Here is a 10,311-nt window from a genome sequence, read left to right on the forward strand (position 1 = left end):
ACTGTAACCCTCTATGGATCCGTAGGGGGTCAGTAGGGAACCATATAACTCATGGTATATGGCTGGGTAGGAAGGCATACATTCTGTTTTCTGGTCTGTGCGTCTGTTCGTTTGTTTGTTTGTCAGTCCGTCTGTCCCGCTTCAGGTAAAAGTATTTCCTTGAGGAAGTTTTTGATGATGTTAAAGTCCAATCAACTTGAGACAAAATCTTTTAGTAGATCTGAGATCAATGCACAAGAAGTTATGCAATTTTTAGCAAAATATACAGAAGCTAGGAACTGTAAATAACAAAACTGATTAGCAAAATAGAAATTTTTAGCCATGATTTATTTAAAAATAATATTGTCAGCATAAAAAGGCCCTGACATGAAAAATAAAGGTTTAATGGAATTCCACACCAGTATAAAGTCTGATCTGTTTGTAGAGTTGAATTTAAAGTAAAACATTTGAGAGTTAGGTATGATGAAAGGTCAAAGCATGGTTTAAGTAGTCAAACTACTCTATCAATAGCCTGTCAACACTGAGGTTGTGAGTTTGAATCCCACATGGCTCAACTCCAATCTTAATTGACCAGAATTGTTATTTTACAAAAAGTCTATTGCTTCTCCAGACTTATTGGCTTCCTACACTGATAGTAGTGGCATTAAACACCAATAATTCAATCTATAAATCATTTAGCATTTTGAGATTTCACAGTAAAACAATCAATTAAATTGCTAAGTTTGAATAACACAGTACTTATATCTACATGAGTAAATAAAAACAATACACAATGTTATTCACTGGTTTTACATGTTAAGTGAATCATTTTGTTATGTTTTGTTATTTAAGGTAAAAAGTTATGTTAAAATATTGTTCCTTGGTTATAAAAATTGAAATATCTATTTTTGGTTTTAGAATATATTGCATGAAAAGAACTACATATATTTATTAGAGCGAGCTTGTATACAGTTTGAACCAGACAGTCCAGATTTTATTAGGGTAAGTCATTTTATAAGATTTCTTCATTTAGGTATGATTTTATGTTTTATACATATATGGAAAGCAAAATCACAAAAATACTGAACTCATAGGAAAAATCAAAAGGGAAAGTCCCTAATCAAATGGCAAAATCAAAAGCTCAAACACATCAAAACGAATGAATAACTGTCATATTCGTGACTTGGAACAGGTATTTTCTCATGTAGAAAATGGTGGATTAAACCTTGTTTTAAAGCTAGCTAAACCTTCTACTTGTATGACAGTTTTATCAAATTCAATATAATACACACATGACATATAATACATATGACATATAATACATATGACATACAATGTATAATACCATCATTTTGATTTTGACAATTTAAGTTGGAGTTATGGGACTTTGACAATCATTTACACAATGATACCTTGTGTTTTGTGTTTTGGTGTTGTCTTTTTTTTTTTTTCAATGGCGTTGCAAGATTTCTTTTTGAATTGTCAGTTTGAATGTCACTCTGGTATCTCTTGATTCGCTTGTACATAAATAAAGAAAAAGTTGTATGATTTCCAGTGAGAAAAATGATAAATGGAAATAACATTGTGAAATTTATTATAGCACTCTTGCCTGGAAATTTGATTTATAAAGTTAATATTGTAGATAATACATAACATTTGATGGTAATAAAAGATAAATGGAATTAGAATATAGAAATAACCTTTCAAAGTTCAAATAAGTTATCTTTTCAGAAAAAAGTGTTGCATAGTAAAAAGTATTGTTATTTTGTATGTGTTTAATTTTTAATTAGTTTGAACATTTGTTTTCTAAAGGTATCAACTCACAAACCTTTCTAAAAGTGTCTGTATAAATTTTGAAATAATAACTGATACAGTTTCAACTCCCTTAGGCAAAGTTGACCTTAGATATTGATGGATTTTGCTATTTTTTGGTCCTTTTTGTTGTTATATATTATATTATAGCTCTGTTATATATTATATTATAGCTCTGTTATATATTATATTATAGCTCTGTTATATATTATATTATAGCTCTGTTATATATTATATTATAGCTCTGTTATATATTATATTATAGCTCTGTTATATATTATATTATAGCTCTGTTATATATTATATTATAGCTCTGTTATATATTATATTATAGCTCTGTAACTATTTTTTTTTTTTATCTTATATAACTTTGGCTTTCAACATTCCTGATGATAAATCAAGAAAAATGCTACAGACACATGAAATTTAAAACAGATTGGTGTTTTTTTTACATATATAAGCTTTGAAAAATTATTCATGCAAAGTTCATCATAGTTTTATCTCATTTAAGGTTTGTAACAGAGTATACAACCATGTAGCAGAAACACAGACATTCAATGCCTTGAGATCGACCAGATTTTTTGGACCAATGACATTTTATTTTGCCTGGAATAATCGAATAGAATCCTTACTTACAGATATGATACAGAATGATTTGTAAGTTGTTTTTTATTAATCTTAAGGATGTGCTAATTAGGTGAGGTTTAGAAAGATGCTTTAGATGTTTGCCCTCCTTGGTTTTTTTTCTAGAGTTAAATACTTTTATGTTCTTAATTCACGATGTTCAAACGAACATTACATATTTATGTGCTAAATTGCTCTATTTTTCTTGTACAACTCTGCTCCTAATTTCTGTTCTAAACTGACTCATATTGTATATATGTATATAAATAAGACAAGAATAGTTCTGATACTAACAGGCACGGTGACCATTTCTATTTATTCATCATAATTCACAATCTACTAGTAATCAATTTTCTATAAATGTCTCTCATTTCATTTCATCAAACAATGTCCCAAACATCTCGGCATAAACACTTCATCATATCAAATCTATAAAATAAACATTACAAATCAGTATACTATATATACATATCCACTACAGACATCTTATACACATTTAACAATACAAAAAAAATTGTCTGCAAGTCGAGTGGTCACCGCCCAGCCTTCGATAAACTTGAAAACCCTTTTTCAATCTATTATATACCTTACTAATTTGCATAACTAGTTTATTCTATTGTTAAACAATAGACTAAAATAGATCCGAAAATTCATACGCATACCGCACACAAATTTATTTATGTTCTTAATTCACGATGTTCAAACGAACATAACATATTTATGTGCTAAATTGCTCTATTTTTTTTGTACAACTCTGCTCCTAATTTCTGTTCTAAACTGACTCATATTGTATAAAAGACAAGAATAGTTCTGATACTAACAGACACGGTGACCATTTTGACGTACAAAGAAAGCAGAAAGTGAAAATGTTATAAACCTAAATTCTTAGAAACTGATAATCGTTTTTCTAAACTATCTGATACGTAACCATCTTTAGCTAAATCAGATTTCCATCTTCCATGTATTTTAAAAAGTCTATCTGGTATATCATATTTAGCGGCCGCTGTGGCACCGCCTGCTCTGAAACTGTGTAAACCAAATTTGTTTACATTTAAACCAATTTGTGATAAGGCCTCTTTGACTAACTCTCTTGCTCGAGTATACGAAATTTTTACATTTTTTCTTCTCAATATAAAAGAATTAGTTTTCTTTAAAAAAGACAATGCACAAAATATAAAGAATTCTGAATTATTCTCAATCTTAGCTAAAACTAGATAACTTTGCAAAAGCTTTACAGGACAGTAGGAACTATCAAATCTAGAAATAACGACATTATTACCATGTCTATAACAGTCTGTTTTGCTCTTACGAATAAAGATATTGACATAGGAAGTATGAAAAACTATGTCTTTAGCTGTGATGTTGCATAACTCGTTGAAACACAAAAATCCTGTATACATTAACGAACACATTAACAATAAACGCACTTCTTTTAGTGAGTTACGATCTTGGTATTTATCAAACAGTTTAATCATTGAATTCGAGTCAACTGGTTCTTTTTTCTTTTTCGGAAGAGATAGTATTCTCTTAGCACCTTCTAGTATACTCTTGACTAGTTCAGATTCGCTTGGATCAGTTACGCCAGCAATACGATGAGCCCATTTTATGCTATAAAATGCTGTATCTACTGATGACTCAATCAAATGTTGCAAGTATAAACCCACATAAAGTTTATTACACGGAAGTACTGAAGTTATCTCTTTGTATTTTTGTGTCCACTTTAAAAACGTTTGAAACCTCCAATATATTTTGTAACAGTCGTCTTGGCCCTCGAATCTAAGACAGTTGCATTTAGATTTGAGTAAAGTAATCTGAGTTCTGTGTGCTTAACCGAACTTAACTGTGACCAGAATCCAGTCGAAAAAATGTTCTAAAAATAGATATACAGTAATTATAATCTTTTTGTAAAAAGATAAAAATTCTATTACATACATAACATATTTACCTGAATCAATGCATATCAATCAGGTCCAGTGACCATACAGTATTACTAAAAGATTTAGTCCAGTGACCAAAGAGCATAACGTCCAGTGACTTCCAACACACACACATTACATCAATATTCATATAGTAAAAACAATTCTGTAAATAAAAAACTTAATATTAACAATATGAAGCTTCTAACAAAACAGGTAATATAGTTCCTTTGAAATCTCCTCTCACAAAAATAGAGTTCAAATTATTTCCAGATTCGAAAATTCTCTCTGGTTCGTTGAACTGAAGCACATCATTTGTGTACTTTCTATATTTTAGACCAGTGTCAAAAATCAACGGCCAAAATGGCGATGAAGGCCAATTCGGAACTATCAAAGTTCCTTTAGCTTTGCATTTTACTAAATGATTTATAACCCTGCTAACCTCGGTTACTGGAGGTACTAGCCAGTTGTTCTCACCGGACCAGTCGCACGTGAAAGCGTCGACGCATAAAGAACCTGGGTTCCAGTATAAGGAATTAAACTTTTGTAATTTCGTATTTTCAAAGCTAGCAAACCTATCCACTGAAAATGGACCCCATAAATCATTCAAGAATGTGAAAAATTCATCTGAAATACGCCAGTCGTCAATATCAACAATTCTACTTAGCATGTCTGCTTTTTCATTCTGTTCCCTTGGAATCCAGTTAACAAAAATAGTAATATCATTTTTGCGACAACAATCGTATATTGATAAAGCTAAAGACTGTAATTCTGGTACTTTACTACCCTTGTGAACTATTGTTACAGCGTTTTGATTATCTGTATAAAACGATACCATGCAATGTTTAAGCAAACGTGCAAAACTTAGTATAGACAACTCTATTGCTTTGACTTCCCTCCAAGTGGAGCTCTTCAATTTCTCATCGTCCGACCAAGATTTATGCATAATCTGTTTTAGATTATCAATATATCCAGCAGCCCCTGTATTGCTTGCATCTGTAAATATGTAAAACTCAGAATCCAGTCCCAACAATGAAACTGGTTCTAACTCAAAAATGTTATCTCTCCAAAATATCAGATCTCTGATACAAGCGTTATAATGATTTATATTAATATATTGGTTCCAATCTTGTCTTAAATTTATAACTTCAAACAAACCTCTTGACATGATCTGTGTAATGTGACCTAAAGCAGGCGTAAAAGAAATGATTTTACCAGCTACTTTTGCTAGCAATCTTACTTTCACTTTGCAGGAACTGTTAAGTATAATATTAACTTATTCAATTAAATCATTTTTTTTTCTATCTGGTATATTGAGTTTACATATATCTAAATTCGATATAAAACCAAACCACTCTAATTTTTGTGTTGGTGTCCAGTGACATTTATCTCTGTTTGGTACGAACCCCGATGCTATAAGATCTGACTTTACTAAATCAGAATGCATTTTACATGTGTTTTCATTATCGGCTAAACGGAAGCCGTCATCTAAATAAACAACAACTTTGATTCCTTTCTTTCGCCAATGTTTTACTAAAGGTCTAACTACTTTAGTAAAGATATATCCGCTAGATTTCAAACCAAAAGGAAGTACAGTAAAAACAAAAAACTTTGTTACACCTCCTAATTTCCAGGAGAAACCTAAATATTTCTGATGCTCGTTAAAAATATCAATATGATGATATCCTGATTTCTTATCAAAAACGAATCCGAAACAGTTGGAAGATAAATACTGTTTAACTACTTTCCAATCTTCAAATTTAATCTTGCTATTGACTACCTGTTTGTTTACGTGTCGTAAATCTAAAATTAACCTGTGTTTATTTTTCGCAGTCGAGATGGTCAAAGGATTAACCACATGCGGTCTACTTGATACCTCACGTATCAAGCCCCCTTTCATTAAATCTAAAATAGCTTTTGATACAAATTCGCTGTTATCAAATGCTGATTTGTTATTTCTTAAGAATATTTCTTCGGGCTCATTAAGCAAAAGAATTTTGTAACCATCTGTAATAATATTCAAAATGAAATCTGAAGCATTAAAAGTTGTTTCCAAAAGTTAATAGATTTTTTCAAACGACCTTTAACATAAATATCAGAATTACAATTTTCATATTCATAAAATGTTTCGACAATATCATAATCTTGTACCTTGAAAATGTCACTGTTATGGTCTTTAAGAAGAAGATCCTCTGGGAGGTCCTATCCTTGCCTTTCCCTTCCTGCAGTCTCTTGCCCAGTGCCCTTGCATGCTGCAGTTGTAGCAGACGTCTGAGGTCTTGAAGCTATTTTGGTTGCGGAAACTTTGGCCGCTGGCGGCCAAGCCCCCTCGAAAGGGCTGGAGGCGAAATGCAGCATCAGAACCACCTGTACCATTATGTGTCATTTGAGCTGTTGAACCAGATGCTTCTGCCGGACGCTTTCTACTGCTGCGTTTATCTGTTTTCTCTGCTTTGATCTTTTTAACTGCCCTGTTATCTGCTGCGCATATTTTTTTCTCGTCCTCCGAGTCACTGGCCACTTCATCTGAAAGGTATTCGTTCACCGTTCTCCAACCACCCTCGGACTTATCCGCAATTCTAATTAATTTATTTCTCTTCTTGAGCTGAACAGACGAATCTTCTAAAACCCTAACTGCCTTTTTAGGTCTATTCTTCTCAATATAACCAATTGCCGTGCTTATACTGTCTTGAATATCAGAGTTAAGCTCAAATTGTAACTGATTCCCCTTAAATTTAAAGGTATTCTCTGCTTTCTTTGCTCTCTTTACTAATGTCTCTGTAGTATCTATTATTAAAATAAGTGGTCATCAAAGAAAACAAATCTGCATTTGAAACTTCAGGTGCCCTATCTTGCTCTGAATTACCTTTTCTCTTAGTTGGTTCAGCAGCCGAACATAAGGCTTCAATTGACTTGTCAGGAGACTTGGTTAATTATCTATCGTCGAGGTCTAGATCTGAATCGGACATCTTGAAAAATTGTCTGCAAGTCGAGTGGTCACCGCCCAGCCTTCGATAAACTTGAAAACCCGTTTTCAATCTATTATATACCTTACTAATTTGCATAACTAGTTTATTCTATTGTAAAACAATAGACTAAAATAGATCCGAAAATTGGTACGCATACCGCACATAAATTTATATATACATGTAGTCCATAGTAAAATCACAAAAATACTGAACTTAGAGGAAAATCAATTCGGAAAGTCCATAATCACATGGCAAAATTTAAATAACAAAACACATAAAAAACAAATGAACAAGAACTGTCATATTCCTGACTTGGTACAGGTATTTTCAAATGTAGAAAATGGTGGATTAAACCTGATTTTGTAGCTCTAACCCTCTCACTTTGATGACAGTCACATCAAATTCCGTTATATTTACAATGATGGTACTATTTTACTATTCATATTAGGTGTTATACCATCCATTGATTTTCCCCTATTAGTCTGTGTTAAATTCACACTTTTCAAAAAATTGTGCAGAATTTATCTCTGTTTCAAAAAAAGAAATACTTGAGTAAAGTTTTATCCTGTTCAGTACTATAGAAAAAAATTCACATAACATTTCATTGCTTATAAAAAAATGACCATCAAATTTCACTTGACCTCGACCTCATTTCATGGATCAGTGAACAAGGTTAAGTTTTGGTGGTCAAGTCCATATCTCAGATACTATAAGCAATAGGGCTAGTATATTCGGTGTATGGAAGGACTGTAAGGTGTACATGTCCAACTGGCAGGTGTCATCTGACCTTGACCTCATTTTCATGGTTCAGTGGTTATAGTTAAATTTTTGTGTTTTGGTCTGTTTTTCTCATACCATATGCAATAGGTCTACTATATTTGTTGTATGGAATGATTGTTAAGTGTACATGTCTAGCGGGCAGATGTCATGTGACCTTGACCTCATTTTCATGGTTCAGTGGTAAAAGTTAAGTTTTTCAGTTTTGGTCTTTTTATCTAATGCTATATGCCATAGGTCAACTATATTTGGTGTATGGAAATATTTTATGATCTTTATGTCAGTCGAGCAGGTTTTATTTAACCGTGACCTCATTTTCACGGTTCATTGCACAGTGTTAAGTTTTTGTGTTTGGTCTATTTTTCTTAAACTATAAGTAATGTGTCAACTATATATGTTGTATAGAAGCATTGTTAGCTGTACCTGTCTGCCTGGCATGGTTCATCTGACCTGGACCTCTTTTTCAAGGTTCATTGGTCTTTGTTTAGTTATCTTGGTTAATGTTAAGTTTATGTGACAGTTGTAATAAAGCATAGCTTTATACTTAGGACTATCAACATAATATCAATGATTAGTTTAGAAGGCGAGACATTTCAGCGTGTGCACTCTTGTAAAAATATTCTTTAGAAAGCCCAAATAAAAAAAGGGCTTTGAAATACTCAAGATATATGTTAATGACCCAGGAATGTTTTTCTGCAATGAAATCTAGGATTGATAACCAACAAAGTTCTGTCAAATTCAAGGAATCTTTTTTTCAACTTATTTATTGTATTCAACCGTATGTGACATAGTTTATTAAGTGGCATTACCCCTAAAAGACTTCAATAACTCATAAAAGGTCATTTACCAAAATTTAAACAGGTTTTTGATTTCTTTTCTTTTGATTTTAGACCCAAATAATACCAATGCAATTATTCTTTTATTTTTTGTCATTTAAACTAGAATATGAATATTGAATTGTCAATTATACTGAATTCCATTTTTTCAGGTTAGAAGATGCTATAGATTTGATAGAGTTATATCAGATTATTCATCCAGGTGTGAACATGCTGGAAAGTATAAATATGGTTACCATGGAAATTGATAATGTTGAACAGTCTGAAGAAGCTATGAAACAATTAAAGAAAAATAAGCTTATGAATGGATACTGCATTAAAAGGGAAACAGATGAGAATACTATTAGTGAAAAACTAAAGATTTTAATGGTAAAGTTTTATTTGTAGCAGTATTGAGTTTAACATTTATAATAGCTTATGATAAAAATCAAATTGCATGACATAAACTATTCAGTATAACAAGCAATTAATTTCATATGAAAGATATTTTATGCCTTGAGCAAAAGCATTACTAAATAACGATCTGCAGTCTGTTTGTCCAATGGTATATAAAGTTTTCTTGGATTTTATGAATGGGATTAATTATATATTTGGTCGGCAGATTGATCCTTTAGAGTTGTAGTGTGCAAGTTTAAATTTAATGTTTGCCAATGAAACAAAACTTTACAATGCTCATTGAAACAATTGAAAATTTTCAACAAAAAAAATAAGGAGGTATGGTATGATTGCTAATTAGACAATTTTCTACCAGAATTCAAATAATGAAGTTAAAATTAACAACCACAGTACAGCCTGCAAACTGTATTTTGATAATGAAAAATGATTTCAAACTGTTATGACTTGTTTTATTATTTTATGTGTGATTAATTTACATTTTCAGGATTTTTGTAAGCACCATGCCAGTAAAGAACATGCAGCAGAATTAGAACTTTCTATTCAGACATATGAAGACAGACTACAATCACACAAGATAACACAACAAAATGCATAGTTGTCATAAATGTTTATTTCTAAATTTGTATAATGATTGTTTGCATTAAAATTGTATATATGATGTTTGTGTAGCCATTAAAAGAAGAAAAATACCCTGAATACAGTCAGTTTGTTCATGCCTGTTTACAGGACATATTATGGTATGCCTGTCCCTCCATCTGTTTGTCCGACCATCTGTCTGTCCACATATCCATCCTTCTATTTGCCTATCTGTAAGTTTGTGGTCAACATGTCAGACCATAACTCAAAAAGGTTTTAACCAATTTGCATGAAACTTTGGTGAATTGTTAATATCTGTTGACGTGAGGTACCTTACAATTTTAATTATTTTTAGATATTACATTTACGAGTTGTGGGATTTCATTTATAAAAAAGTGGTTATTTTCCAGTTTTAGGCCTATAACT

The 10,311-nt window shown here is 31.7% G+C and overlaps 1 protein-coding gene across 2 annotated transcripts in view; it reads left to right on the forward strand.

The window, feature by feature from the left end:
* LOC139501726 (small ribosomal subunit protein mS22-like) overlaps nt 1-10,005 on the forward strand; it is a 23,312-nt gene extending 13,307 nt beyond the window's left edge. For both annotated transcript variants that reach the window (XM_071290873.1, XM_071290874.1), the window contains exons 5-8: nt 898-981; nt 2,303-2,448; nt 9,066-9,282; nt 9,794-10,005. In XM_071290873.1, coding sequence (XP_071146974.1) covers nt 898-981; nt 2,303-2,448; nt 9,066-9,282; nt 9,794-9,904 — 558 coding nt within the window. In that variant the 3' untranslated portion in view covers nt 9,905-10,005. The remainder of the gene's footprint in view (nt 1-897; nt 982-2,302; nt 2,449-9,065; nt 9,283-9,793) is intronic.
* The last annotated feature ends 306 nt before the right edge of the window (nt 10,006-10,311 follow it).

Source organism: Mytilus edulis, chromosome 13 (assembly GCF_963676685.1).
Source record: "Mytilus edulis chromosome 13, xbMytEdul2.2, whole genome shotgun sequence".
Lineage (NCBI taxonomy): Eukaryota > Metazoa > Mollusca > Bivalvia > Mytilida > Mytilidae > Mytilus > Mytilus edulis.